General features: G+C 40.7%; 1 protein-coding gene across 1 annotated transcript in view; it reads right to left on the reverse strand.

Annotated features, from left to right (window-relative positions):
- Positions 1–365: 365 nt before the first annotated feature.
- The window catches only part of ATP2B2 (ATPase plasma membrane Ca2+ transporting 2), a gene marked incomplete in the record, with an annotated part of 240,335 nt that continues 225,605 nt past the window's right edge, over positions 366–15,095 (reverse strand). The window contains 1 exon segment of the mRNA XM_077451567.1: positions 366–7,342. Within this exon segment, the coding sequence (XP_077307693.1) occupies positions 7,031–7,342 (312 nt within the window).

Here is a 15,095-nt window from a genome sequence, read left to right on the forward strand (position 1 = left end):
TAACCTTTGCGCAAACCAATCAATATATACGCTTATTGGGATTTTTTTTTTTTTTTTTTTACCAAAAGTCTGTAGCAGGATACATATTGGCCTAAATTTATAAAGAAATTTACTTCTTCACTTTTTTTTTTTTTTATATATTGTGCAACTTCTAAGACCAAAACCTATAGACATCTAACAGAAGATAAAACAATGGTTGCTCTTTTAGTGCTATAGTAACGCATGTCTGTGTATTGCTGGCCTACAGACACGTTCATGTGTCTTCCGTGTCCATTTCATTGCATATCATAGGAACGTGCCGTGGTGTAAGCAGTCAGACGTGACACAATACAAGCAGATAATAACAGTGACTCCGGACCACCAGGTTCATGCTGCTTTGTGAATTTATTTATTTTTTTCATTTTATTTTTTTATTTTTTGTTATTTTTTTCAACGCTTAAATGTTTCCACTTGTGCTCCTGCCACGAGTCATCCAAAAAGACAATCGGAGCAGCAAGAGTAGGAGCTCGGCATCACTGTGTCCTCGTTTTATAAAATCATGTACATTGGTAATTTTTTTATTTGTTTTTATTTTTTTGCTTTTTGTGTTTTTTTTTTTTTTTTCAATTTTTGCTTGTTTGAAACCACAAACATTCCAGTATCACACTGCAGGAGGAGGAACAGCGATACAGCATAACCTTTTGCATAGTATTAAATGAACATAGACATAACGGCTTTTTTATTTTATTTACAATTAGTATTATCTAGAATTAAAAAAAGTATGTAAAAATGGGTGAACCAAAAAAAAAAAAAGATTTTCTCCCTCGCTGCTAAAAAAAAAAAAAAAAAAAAAAAAAAATCTTAAACAGTAAAGCAGTCTTTTTTTTTTTTTTTCTTTTAGCATAGATAGAGGAAATCGTTTACCGAATGGACAACTGTACCGTTTTTTTTTTTTTTTATATATATTTATATATTTATATATCTTTGTATATATTTATATTTTTTGCCTATTTTTTATTTATTTTTTTCACATCTCCCATGCTGCTAATTACAGAATGTAGAAAGCATATTTGTGTTATAACGAGCTTTTGAAAAAAAAAAAAATACACATTAATTCCATTTCCTGAACGCCACTCACATCAGGGAGCTGTTATTCTTTTAGGCTGTGAATATGCGTGCAAACATTTCATAGAAAGGGGACAGACAGAGATACAGAAAGCGATTTGCAAGTGACGAATCTTCCTTACTACAAACAAAGTACGCGGCGCGCCATTGTGTGGGAGGAATAGCTGTCCCCTCGGGAAATCCGGCTAGTTTCTCTGGACTTTCAGCGTTTTTTTGTTTTTTTTTTGATTGTTAAGAAGATTCCTGAATGGCAGCTCATGAATGTTTTTTTTTTTTTTTTTTACACACTACTACATGTTGTATGGAATCACATAGTGTAGCCAGGCCCCTGTGTGCATTGAGCTGCTCCATTGAGCATCAGTGTTTGCTACAAAAGACAATGCATGCAGTCACACTATGTACATCTTAACTGCTAAATGTCCTAAAGTCATTGGGCACGGCCTGGAGGTCGAGGGCATGGCTTGTGCAGTCCGAGAGATGACTGACAGGTGTACTTATTGCTCAGATACATGCTTTCGAAATGGCAGTTGTGATACAACAGGTTGGGTTTTGTGTGAAATCTAATTCAGATCATTTAATCTAAAAAAATAAAAAAATCAAAAAAAAATCAGAAATACAAAATACTTTGATGTGGTCAGATCTTGGTATTTCACGCGTTTGCCTTGTTTCTGTCATTCCCTGGTCATTTTAGAGTTGGAACGTCAACGGGGCAGGAGCTGAACCCAGCTGCCCGTCCCGAGCCTCATTCAAAGAAACCTACAGCTGTGACTTCAGAAGAGGGATCATTTGGCGAAAAAAACACCCAGGCCTGGAACGCCTGGAGGGGGTAGACATTAGTTGTCGTTATATTTTAAGAGTTTCTTAAGTCAACTATCGTGTTTCATCTTCACAGTGTGTAGAATGGGGCGAGTATCTGAATCTGTTGCTTTAGGGAGAAAGAACAGTTCTTCCTTGAGATACTTCAATACCAAGGACCATCCGTATTAGTAAAAGGGGACATCTGAGGGCTTAATTTAATTGACATTTGAGAGCTGGTTAAAGTTTTGCGAGTTATGGTTCCCTCACGAGTTTAGTAAAACTACCACCGTGGCTTTTGGAATGATTAGCAGTTCAAACTCCTCACATCTTCAATCTGTTGCACTCCTAAACCTTCCTTACATAGGGACTGGCTCACTAAAGAGGTTCCTATTCTGGGGAAGATATCTATTGAATTTGCAAAAATTCTAAATTATATTTGGATAAAAATGACGTCTTGTTCCATGATTTGGATTCAATTTGATCGGATTCATAGTCGCGCTGTTGTTTTTTCATTTCTCTATATCTTATCTATACATCTATTTACAACCACCATCAAATGTGGACTAAGAATAGAAGTGAAGCCACCCAACTACAGAGTCTGAAACAGGTTCATTAATGTTACGTGTTATAAGTTAAATCCACCTGTTTGTCGGTGCAGTGGAGGGGTGAGAAAGCTATTTGGGGATTCTGAGTAATTGGGCATCCCACACATCTCCCAGCAGTCCTTTCGGCTCTCTTTCTTTGGGGCTCTTTCTTTGAAGGCTTCCTATTCTGTTGCCAAGGGCTCTTTCTTTGGAGGCTTCCTATTCTGCTGCCAAGGGCTCTTTCTTTGGAGGCTTCCTATTCTGTTGCCAAGGACTCTTTCTTTGGAGGCTTCCTATTCTGTTGCCAAGGACTCTTTCTTTGGAGGCTTCCTATTCTGCTGCCAAGGGCTCTTTCTTTGGAGTCTTCCTATTGACATAATTTGGAGGAAAGAACTTCAGGGGCACAATTTGTATCTTATCCATACATCTTTTTTACAACCACCATCAATTATGGACTCAGAATAGAAGATGAGCCACCCAACTTAAGAGTTTGAAATATATGTTTTTTAAAGTTATCCGATACAAGATAAATCCACCTGTTTGTTGGTGCAGTGGAGGGGCGAAAAACCTATTTGGGGATGCTGAGTATTTGGGCATCCCACACATCTCCCAACAGTGCTTTCTGCTCTATTTCTATGGGTCTCTTTCTTTGGAGGCTTTTTTATTCTGCTCCCAAGGGCTCTTTCTTTGGAGGCATACTATTCTGCTGCCAAGGACTCTTTCTTTGGAGGCATAATATTCTGCTGCCAAGGGCTCTCTCTTTGGAGGCTTCCTATTCTCATAATTTGGAGGAAAGAACTTTGTAGACACAATTGCTATCTTACCCATACATCTTTTTACAGCCACTGTCAATTAGGGGAATTATGACAATAGAAGTGGATCCACTCAACTTCAGAGTCCGAAATAGGTGGATTTATTTGTCTGGGTAACGGGGGGGGGGGGGTGAGAAACCTATTTGGGGATTCTTTGCAGTAATTGTGGACTTTAAAAACCTATAAATCAAACTTTTTTGTCTTTATAAATCAAAGCTTTAAATCACTTATGTTGGGGCTTTTCCTAACTGGGCTAATGAATTGCTTTTGAAGGATATGGTTTATTGTTAAACAGTGTGACCATGCAGAAAATGTAATTAATGCATTTTTGCCATTTATCATGTAAAAAAAAGAAAAACATAAAAAAGGCAACTTTGTTGACAATGAAAATATGCCCCGCACAAAATATAATTATGGAATTTCTTACTGCTTTTGTAAACTTTTTTTTTTTTTGGTATTTTAAGTTTCTACTTTAATGGTATTTATTTTTAATTACAGGTCTATGTGAAAAAATAAAACTTACAATTAAATCACTTATTATACATTTTTCTGGTCTCTTGTTCTTAATTCTATAGAATAACCCCAAAGTTTTAACTCGAGCTCTCACATCATTATTACAAAAATATGTCTCTATTTAAATTAAAACCTAAAATTTTTATTCTTTTTTGTAAACTTTGACGTATTTTTAAACTAGAGTTTTTGTTATGTGAACTGAGCTTTTCATTTTTTTCTTATATTCACACTAATCCATATTAATCATTCTCAGTCTTCCAGCAATCTGCTGTGCAATCAGTTATATCAAATATTTTCTACACAGTGGGAATGGGAATTCTCTAATAGTTATAGTCCTAAAACATATGATTCCTTCTGTCTTCAGTATACCCGTACATCATTTTCAACACTGCTAATTGTAAGAGAATATAAATCTTTACGGTCTTGTATAACACATTTCAGTTTAACTATATCAGACATGGACAGAATGATGATGCGTTAAGGCATGCCGTGTCAGTGGCTGAGTGCTCCAACAGGTGTTTATTGCACATAAACTGACTTATATGTACACCTAATGTCATCCCGCACATCTCCCAGCAGTCCTTTCTGCTACCAAGTGCTCTTTCTTTGGGGGGCTTACTATTCTGTTGCCAAGGGTTCTTTCTTTGGAGGCTTCCTATTCTAGTGCATATGGCTCTTTCTTTAGGGGGCTTCCTATTCTGCTGCAAAGGGTTCTTTTTTTTTGGAAGCTTCTAGTGCCAAGGGCTCTTACTTTGGAGGCTTCCTATTCTGCTGCCAAGGGCTCATTCTTTGGAGGCTTTCAATTCTGCTGCCAAGGGCTCCTTCTTTGGAGGCTTCCTATTCTGCTGCCAAGGGCTCGTTCTTTGGAGGCTTCCTATTCTGTTGCCATGAGCTCGTTCTTTGAGGCTTCCTATTCTGCTGCCAAGGGCTCTTACTTTGGAGGCTTCCTATTCTGCTGCCAAGGGCTCGTTCTTTGGACGCTTCCTATTCTGCTGCCATGGGCTCGTTCTTTGGAGGCTTCCTATTCTGCTGCCAAGGGCTCTTACTTTGGAGGCTTCCTATTCTGCTGCCAAGGGCTCTTACTTTGGAGGCTTCCTATTCTGCTGCCAAGGGCTAGTTCTTTGAGGCTTCCTATTCTGCTGCCAAGGGGTCTTACTTTGGAGGCTTCCTATTCTGCTGCCAAGTGCTCGTTCTTTGGAGGCTTCCTATTCTGCTGCCATGGGCTCGTTCTTTGAGGCTTCCTATTCTGCTGCCAAGGGCTCGTTCTTTGGAGGCTTCCTATTCTGCTGCCATGGGCTCCTTCTTTGGAGGCTTCCTATTCTGCTGCCAAGGGCTCGTTCTTTGGAGGCTTCCTATTCTGCTGCTATGGGCTCGTTCTTTGGAGGCTTCCTATTCTGCTGCCAAGGGCTCTATCTTTGGAAGCTTCTTATTCTGCTGCCAAGGGCTCTTTCTTTGGAGGTTTCCTATTCTAATGCCACAGGCTCTTTCTTTGGAGGCTTCCTATTCTAATACCAAGGGCTCTTGCTTTGGAGGCTTCCTATACTAGTGCCAAGGGCTTTTTCTTTGGAGGCTTCCTATACTAATGCCAAAGGCTCTTTCTTTGGAGGGCTTCCTATTCTGCTGCCAATGGCTCTTTCCTTGGAGGCTTCCTATTCTGCTGCCAAGGGCTTTTTCTTTGGAGGCTTCCTATTCTCTTAATTTGGAGGAAAGAACTTTGGGGGCACAATTGGTATACTATTAAAGCAGACTGTCCCCACAACGAACAATGTTACTGTGATTTCACATTGCTTCACCTTAATCTTTCCTTTTGTCCCGACCTTTTACTCCATAGCATCTTCATGAGACTGTAAACTTACATTCTTCTTCCCAGGACACAAACCGCTATAATAAATAGTTGAGACTGAAATAAGGCAACCTGCCAAAGTATTGTGTTCTCTGAGGGTGTCTGTCTAGGATCCCTAAAGAAAATGAATGTAACAAAACAAGCTGTAGCTTTTACAGAAGCAAATAATTAACGTGTTGTAGTAGCAGCCCATCAAGGTAAGAACCTTGGCGGTCAGACACAAAGGGAATTATTGCTATTGTAACCCCTAATGGGGAAAAAAATAATGGTAAAAACAATCAATGTTTTTACAATAACATCTACTCCTTGTCCCAAGTTCCATGGTGGTTGTGCCATGTCGGTGTGGGTCTTGGCTGGTCTGATGAAGCAATGTCCAGCCACATTGCACATGGAAACGGTCCAGTGGGTGGAATGCCTTGTGCATGTTCTCCACTACACACAGTATATAGAAATAGACATAACCTTTTCGTGCACCCTGCTTGCAGTATTATAATTATATATTATTTTTTTGTCTTTTTTTTTTTTTTTTAAATATCTTTTAACCTCATATTTTCTCATAAGGGTACAATGTTTTCCCCTTCTCATATGCATGCATAAAGGGTTTATACACATATTTCAATTTTTTTTTTTTTCAAAGAGACAGAAAATATATGGAAGGGCGTGGTCATTTTCCACCCCTGGCTGCGAAGATATGCCATGGTACTTTTTTTTTTGTTTTCTCAGGTTCATATGAAGGGATTTATACATACAGTATGTATATATAAATATATATATACTGTACATACACGCGCGCGCACACACACACACACACACTCTGACACACGCACCTCTCCTACAGAAATGTTTTGTATATGCTCCTTCGTCATTTTGGGTGCCGTAAAATCCCCTATGCAAGTCAACTTCAAAAAATAGTATTTGACTAGAAAGGTCTGAGCACGAGGTCTTTGCCTTGTTAGCAGTTTTGTGTCTCATGTGTCAATTAACCAGATAAATACTGTTGTCTGGGGAAAACTCTTTCTCTTTCTTGTCTTTCACATCCCTGTGCAAGGAAAGTCCCAGAAGTGTATGTAAAAAAAAAAAAAAAAAAAAATCAAAGCAGTATAAGGAGGGATTGTTAGTGTACATTCATGCAGGAACATGGTTGGATAGTGTCTTTTGTTTTTTTTTTCCTAGTTTGTCTTTCTGTTTTTTTTCCGGAGGCAGCAGCATCAGGCCGTCATAAAAAAACCCGCCACAATCTCACTGCCAGCACTGCTTGGACACGCAGCTTCCTCTGCCGGGCCTCCAAAAATGTGAAAACATCTTACTGAGCCAGACACAAGTATTCCTTGTTTTTTTTTTGTTTTTGGTGATTAAGGAAGCAGTGCCATCTCCAGCTAAAGGGACGTCTCCAGGCTGTGAATGGGGCTCCCCGGGCTGGAAGAGGTAGCTGATTTGCTGGTCTCCGTAGTGAGGTTTATCCCACTGTCAACCGCATTGTTGTTCTTGTTCGGTGAAGGGGGCTGGCTAGAGTTTTGTTTCAGGGCAGGATCTTCCTCCAGATCTGTGTCATCAATAAGAGGGATGTGAGGCTGAGATTCTTCTATCTTAAACTCTGGATGGGTCATGAAGTTGTGAATGGAAGTTCGAGAGTCCGGTTTTTCTAAACCTTCATAGAGAGAGCTACGGAATGCCTTCACGACGCGGATCTGTGTGAAGGGAGTTGGGAGAAGAAAAGAAAAGAAAAAAAAAAAGAGGATGAAACACACAAAAGCGATTTAGACTTGCCATTTCTACACTAGGGTTGGAAAGGTAGGAGTCATAAGAGGCCCCCACGGCACAAAGCAGCTATTAGAAAAGGGCAGAACAGGCAGCACAAGTTCAAAACATCAGAGGACAAGGCAGCTCAGTGTTGTGCTTTCACGTGTCTAAAATATTATTAGTCTTGAAGACTACATAGATCACTGGCCACCATAAGGGTCTTCGCGATCAATACCAAATGGTGGAAGTTGGAATTTATCCTGGGGTAGTGCTAGTGGTGCATGGCCATGTTAAATAATACAAAAGGGGGCCAAGGGGTGGGTTTGTGATGATCATAAAAACACTTCTATGGGTACCATCCCTAATTTGAGCAAAGAAAAGAGGCACTCTACCACCCAATCCATAGAGGATGGAGGATAATAGTGGATGGGACTTTAGTTTTACCTCGTAGAACAAAAACATATTAGAGATTAAGCACTACTGTTGTACCATTAACCCTTGTACACACGATCGGAGATTCCGACAACCAAATCCGTCGGATTTTGTCTGACGATTTTGTCCGAAACTGTTGCATACACACGGTCGCACGAAGTTGTCGGAAAATCCGATCGTTCAGAACGTGATGACGTAATTTCGTTACGACAGGACTATGTTCAGGCTAGTAGCCAATAGCTTTGATGTAGGAATTTGATCTGAGCATGCGTGGCACTTTGTCCGAGCGGAATTCTCTACACATGATCGGTAGTATGTCCGATCGGAGCATTTTGTCGGAAAATATTTCCGGCAAGTTGGAAAATTTGGTCCGACGGATATTGCGACGGAAACAGTCCGATGCAGACCACACACAGTCGGAATATCCGACAAAACGCTCCGATCGGACACATTCCGTCGGAATCTCCGATCGTGTGTACAAGGGCTTAGATGTAGACTGAGGTCACTCTGTTTTCTTATTAGGTGTGCTTTTCTAGGAGTGATAAACCGTGTGTTGTAAAATTTTCTATAGTAAATGATATTCTGCCTTTGGGCGCCATAGCCAGGCATTCTGAGTGCTACGTAAACAATTGACCAGACTTCAGCCAAGAGGGTTGCATATGAGTATCTTTTATTGCATATTGATGTATATTATATCTTGTATTGTCTAGATTTGACTGCACTTATACAGTGTCATGAGAGAGTTTACACAGCCATTCATTTATACTTTACTATTGCCAACAATTGTGATGGGTTCTAAGGCTCTACTGTTTGGAGACCTTGGGGTGGATTGGTAGGGTGGGTGGGTGATTTAATGGTTTACTTTGCAAGTTGTATGTAACACACTTGGATTATTTGTGTGTTTCTTTTGTTTCTTTTTGTACTGGAAATGTTAAAAAAAACCTTTATGCCCTGTACACACGGTCGAACATTATGACCACAAAATCCGTCGGATTTTTCCCGACAGATTTTGTCCGAAACTTGTGTTGCATACACACGGTCGCACAAAGTTGTTGGAAAATCCATTCGTTCTGATCGAGGTGACGTACAACACGTACATCGGGACTATAAACAGGCCAGTAGCCAATAGCTTTATTCTGAGCATGCGTGGCACTTTGTCCGTCGGAATTGTCAACAAAAGATCGGAATTTATGCGATCGGATTTTGTTGTTGGAAAATTTTAGATCCTGCTCTCAATCTTTGTGTGTCGGAAAATCTGACAGAAACAGTCCAATAGAGCCCACACACGATCGTATTTTCCGACAACATAATCCGATCTGACTTTTTCCATCTGAATTTTCGACTGTGTGTACAGGGCATTAGCCTTTTTCTACTCAATAGACATGACTTGATTTAAAAAAATAAAATAAAGCCGGTTATTAATTAAAAACCAGATATAATCCATGTACACAAAGTGTGACCATCAATTGTTATCTTTTTAGGGATCATCATAAGTTGATCAAAGACACCATACATCAGTGTAGCTCAACCCTTTTGCAGTCAAGGCACCCTTTAAAATGATGTGCAATCTTGAGCCACTCCATTCTAAAATGTAAATAACTAAACTAATAGTTTTACATATCGAAGCAGCATCCACACACGTGAGCCACCCAACATTAGAGGTGATTTGTTCCTCCAGCTTTGCACACTTTTACTGACTAGTATTCCAGTGTTTCTCTTCTCCCTCAGTTTTTCTCCCTCTCTTAGCTAATATGACCCCAGTGCTGACAGAGAGGGGCAGGAGAAGGGCAAACAAGGATGCTGTGCAGGCGCCCAACATCCTCCTCATCATTCATTGATGTCATTGGTTATTAAGACATTGGCAGTTGGAAGGTTATAATAGTGCACAATGAAAACCTATGGCTTTGTGTAACTAAAAGGCAGGCCTCAGCCACCCCCTGGCTTGTATACAATCTTTGGGCACATTTTAGGCATTTTGCCATGGCACCCCTAAAGGAACCCTGAACGCACCCTGGTTGAAAAAGGCTGACATACATTTTACTCTTGGAGATTGAAAGGTAGAAGGGTGAAAAAGGGAGGACAGTTGGTGATGCTGACCAATACACAAGGACACCCAGACGGGCTAATGGACTATCACGACACTGATACACAGACCCTAGGTTTAAGATAAAAAAAATATAAATTTTAATACAGTTCAACCAAAAATAGATATAAACATATTAAAAAATATCCCACACATGCACAAATTCCCAACAGGTACCCCCGTAGAGTTTTGGTGGGGTATACAGGGATCCTGTACCAGTTTTGCGGTGTACCCGCTTCTTCAGGAGGAAATTGGCTGCAGGATAAGAATTACATTGAAACAAAGCATAAATTTATTTAATTAACAGATTACAGTTCAAAGTGAAGAAGGAGAGATGCTCACTCACCTAGGCCCTTGTACACACGGTCGGAGAATCCGTCAGAATGTGTCCTATCGGACCGTGTTGTCGGATAATCCGACTGTGTGTGGTATGCATCGGACTGATTTCGTCGGAATATCCGTCGGACCCAATTTTCCAACTTGTTGGAAATATTTTCCGACCAACTGGTTCGATCGGACATACTCCGATCATGTGTAGAGAATTTTGATCGGACCAAGTGCCACGCATGCTCAGATCAAATTCCTACATCAAAGCTATTGGCTACTAGCCTGAACATAGTCCCATCGTAACAAAATTACGTCATCACGTTCTGAATGATCGGATTTTTCGACAACTTAGTCCGACCGTGTGTATGCAACAGTTTCGGACAAGATCCGACGGACAAAATCTGACGGATTTGGTTGTCGAAATCTCCGACCGTGTGTACAGGGGCCTAGACATGATCAATGGCGAGAGGACTCAACAAAATTCCCCCCATGGTGGACAAGGGGGATTGCAAATCACCATCATTAATAACAGGTTACTGGGAATCATAGAAATTGGTAGATTTTGTTGAGTCCTCTCGCCATTGAACGTGTCCCGACAGGTGAGCCTATCTCCTTCTTCACTTTGAGCTGTAATCTGTTAATTAAATAAATGTATGGTTTGTTTCAATTTAATTTTTATCCTGTAGACAATTTCTTCCTGAAGAAACGGGTACACCGCAAAAACCGGTAGAGGATCCCTGTATACCCCACCTCAACTCTAGCCCTACGCGGGTACCTGTTGAGAATTTGTGTATTTGTGGGATTTTTTTTTATATTTTTGTATCTATTTTTGGTTGAATTGTATTAAAATTTATATATGTTTTTATCTTAAACTTTGGGTCTGTGTATCAGTGTCGTGATAGTCCATTAGCCCGTCTGGGTGTCCTTGTGTATTGGTCAGCATCACCAACTGTCCTCACATTTTCACCCTTCTACCTTTCAATCTCCAAGAGTAAAATGTATGGCAGCCTTTTTCAACCAGGGCGCATTCAGGGTTCCTTTAGGGGTGCCACCTTCTACCTTTCAATGTTTCAAATTGGACGATGGCACGTTTTTACCTCCCTTTGACCCTTATTATATGAGGTTATACTCAATAAAAATGTTACTCTTGGAGATGGTACAACTTGGTTTTTTGGTGGACTGGGTGGTAGTTTGCCTCTTTTCTTTGGCCATGTTAAATCTTTTACAAATTCAAAAGAAGAATACAATCTAATGGAGCAGGAAAACTGCAGACAGGAAAAGCAGAGAACAACACTGGCAAGGCTGATGAGTCCAAGAATGTAGAGATGTCCAATGCGCGCGGGGGGGGGGGCAGCTTTCTTTGCAATCAGAAAACAAGGACATTAAATGTTTTCCTCTTACCATCCTGAGGAAAGAAAGAGGCTCATTTTAATAAATGAATACGGATATAATGGCTCTTTGTAAAAACGTTCTTTCAGTTACTAATAAGCATGCTTTGTTCTTCAAAGTGCTATGTTCTGGTATCTTGAGTGGAACTCCAGGCATAAAAATTTTATGTTGTTCTTGAGGAGAAAATCTTCCCAATGAGGACACAACGACAAAAACAAAAAAATACTTTTAGGCTAGTAAGCTTTTTTCTTTTTTTTTATTGTGGTCTGTGTCCTTGTTCAAAGGATTTCCCCTCTCGGAAATGATGGGAAAATCCCCCAATGAGGTCCCACACACCAATAAAAAGGCGAATGGAGGTTCTAACAAGTGTTGTTACACTTTAAAATAAGATTTGGCAAACAGTTTTTGAAACTTTTTGCTTGAATTTATGCGAGCTCGTTAACTCTAATGCCGCGTACACACGATCGGAAATCCGGCTAGAAAATGACCGATGAGAGCTTTTCATCGGAAAATGCGACCGTGTGTGTATGCTCCATCGGGAACTTAGCTGTCCGAATTTCCGCCAGCCAAAAATTGATAGCATGCTTTCAATTTTCCCGACGGAATCGGTAATTTCAGATCAGATTCAACTACGAGACAGAAGCTATTGGCTACTGGCTATTGAACTTCCTTTTTTCTAGTCCCGTCGTACGTGTTGTACGTCACCGCCTTCTAAACTATCGGAATTTGGTGTGACCGTGTGTAGGCAAGACAGCTTGAGCGGAATTCCGTCGGGGAAAACCATCAGAGCTTCTTCCGACGAGAATTCTGATCGTGTGTACGTGGCATTATACTAGAGGTTTGGAGGTTCCCATGAAGACTTTCATACATTTAGGAACCTGATTCTGCCTTTGAAGTGACACCCTAGAAAAAGCAGTAAGGAAGACTTATACATGGAGTCAAATGCAAAACAGAAAAGCACAGCAGCCACAAGCAGACAAGGAACAAATACATGCTACGGCATACAGAAGGGTCACAGTTACCACTAACACAAAGGACTGGCACAGCACAGCTACAAATCGGAGGCCTGGATAATGTGAAACACTAAATGTTTCATATGTAAAAGGGTTGTTATTTTATTTATTTTTTTCATTTTCTCATGCAAAAAAAAAAAAAAGGTAAACACTTGAGTATAGGCCCAATGTTCCCTCCAGCAATCTTAGTACTAGTTGTCAAATAGAAGGCGTTTTCCAGAAGTTGTAACTTGGTTTCAAAGTGATGAACTCTAAAGAGGATAGAATCTAATCACTGCGAATGTGCTTCAGAGGACCCCAATGAGATTGTAAATCAAAAACTGACCTCAAACCTTGGAAGAACAGTTGCTTAAGACACTAACCCTGATATTTGGGCTGCCCTATTCCGGGACTTGCTTTAGGGGAGTTTGGTTAGATTTAGAAGCCCTGCATCAGTTGCTTTGAATTCTGAGGTGTCAGAAGCTTGAATGTCGCTGCCAAAAACGGTATCACAAAACCAGCTGCCATGCATGGAAAGCTTTTTTTTTTTTTAATCAACAGTATTGATCTAAGGAGTATCTTTATTTACAAACTGGAGAGGTGTAGGGTAGGATAAATAGCTCCCATTTTTTTTTTTTTAATGGAACTTAGTGTCACTAAGCCTGGGATAGAGCTATGAAAGCCAGTGGACAGAAGACCACATCGTATCTTGCAACTGGAAAAGCTGAAGGACTAAATGCCAGGAAACAGACACTGAGGGAGGAAGAGCGACACTGACAGACAAGGATAGACAGGCCCCTGGACTAACGGGAGCACAGACAACAGCACAAAGACAAAAATAAACCTCTGGGGACATGGAGGCTACAAGACAGACATGGATAATAATATTCCGCTACACGCAATTCTCTTCTTCTCCGACAGCTGGAACAAATAATCGTAATAAGATCTTCGTCCAATGCCCGCTGCCAGCCCTGTAAGTTAGACTGGTAATACTGACAGTGCTGGAGAAAGAAATACAATCACTTTGTGTCATAGGTTCTACAAGTTAGTGGTTGCCTACCATGACTTGCGCAAGAGGCACCTTACTTATCATGTTGTCTGTTTTTTCATAATGCTATCCCTACAGTTCTAAAGTGTCAGCCTGTCTCTTTGATGTGTATCATCTCTGCATTGTTGGGACATAAAGGATGATAGAAAGTAGAGGGACGCGGGGCAGATCAATCAAAAGAGCCCAGCTTTCTTGCAAAGGAGCACGTTTCAAGAAAAGAAGTCACTTGTTTGGTGGCTTCGGAAAACACAGGGTGTGGTAATGTAATCGCAATATGGCAATCACGGGAGCATACTGGAGAACCCACGTTACTGGTGAAAATCATATTACAGAATATGATATAAGGCTAGTTTGTGTTCATATTATGTACATGTTCTGCATTTATACTCTTTTTAGGAGAAGGTGAAGACCACCATGACCATTCCTACAACTAGAAGATAGAGGATGGTTTGCTGGTGAGAATCCGTGAAATAACTAATATCTTTAGAAACTGGTTGTTCAACTCCAGTCTCCAGGAGGGCAGGATCATCACGTTTTTGAGAACGGCTACAATATACAGTGACTGTTAAATGGCTTTGCCTTTCCCATAATCCTGGCTTGTATGTATTATAATCTTTGTGATGTAGGAGCGCTGAACCATATGGAGATGCGTTATAACGCAATGGGCAGTTTACAGTCCTGGAGGCTGCTCGCCAGCAACTGTAAGGTCTTGCTGGACCCCAAGAGGAGTTTACTAAAGTTTGTGAAAGGATGGGAGGATTTTCAAAAGCAGCTTCGGCTTGATTCGTCCAGACCATAGCAAGCTATTTTACTTGCTTACCACTCGGGCTGGGTGAGGTGTGCGGCGGTTGGGCTACTTTTTTTTCTGTTTTGCACTATGCTTTGGGTCTGTCTGGACCTTTTCCTCAGCCTGCACCCTCATTAATCAGTGGCATCCAACTAACGGCACTTTGAGAGGGGACGCTCAAGCATTTATCATAGCATCCAACAGACCATATAAAAAAAGAAAACATCATCAAAAAACATGCAAACACTTACACCAAGGCCACATATAAAAAGCATAATTTTTGAAAAGCTGAAGAGACACAGTAATACGGTAATACAATAACGAGCAAGTAAATGGGTGGGGTGAAAACCCATATGGAGGAACAATCTCTAACAGACGTGGATGTCACACCACTTCCTCAAACTTAATCTATCGAAAACCAAACTCATTATATGCTCCCCACGTGCCCCTTCCCCTGATCTCTCTGTCAAGTTCGATGCAACAACTATCAGCCCGTCCCCGCATGCCGAGGTTCTAGGTGTAATCCTGAACTTTGATCTATCCTTTAGGCCCCACATCAAATCACCGTTCAAATCTTGCCGCCTCAACCTCCGCACCACCACGAGAATACGTACCTTTCTAACCAATGACACCACAAAGCTCC

The sequence above is a fragment of the Lithobates pipiens genome, unplaced genomic scaffold (assembly GCF_037356315.1).
Source record: "Lithobates pipiens isolate NorthernLeopardFrog02 unplaced genomic scaffold, aLitPip1_a1.2 Scaffold_23, whole genome shotgun sequence".
Taxonomy (NCBI): domain Eukaryota; kingdom Metazoa; phylum Chordata; class Amphibia; order Anura; family Ranidae; genus Lithobates; species Lithobates pipiens.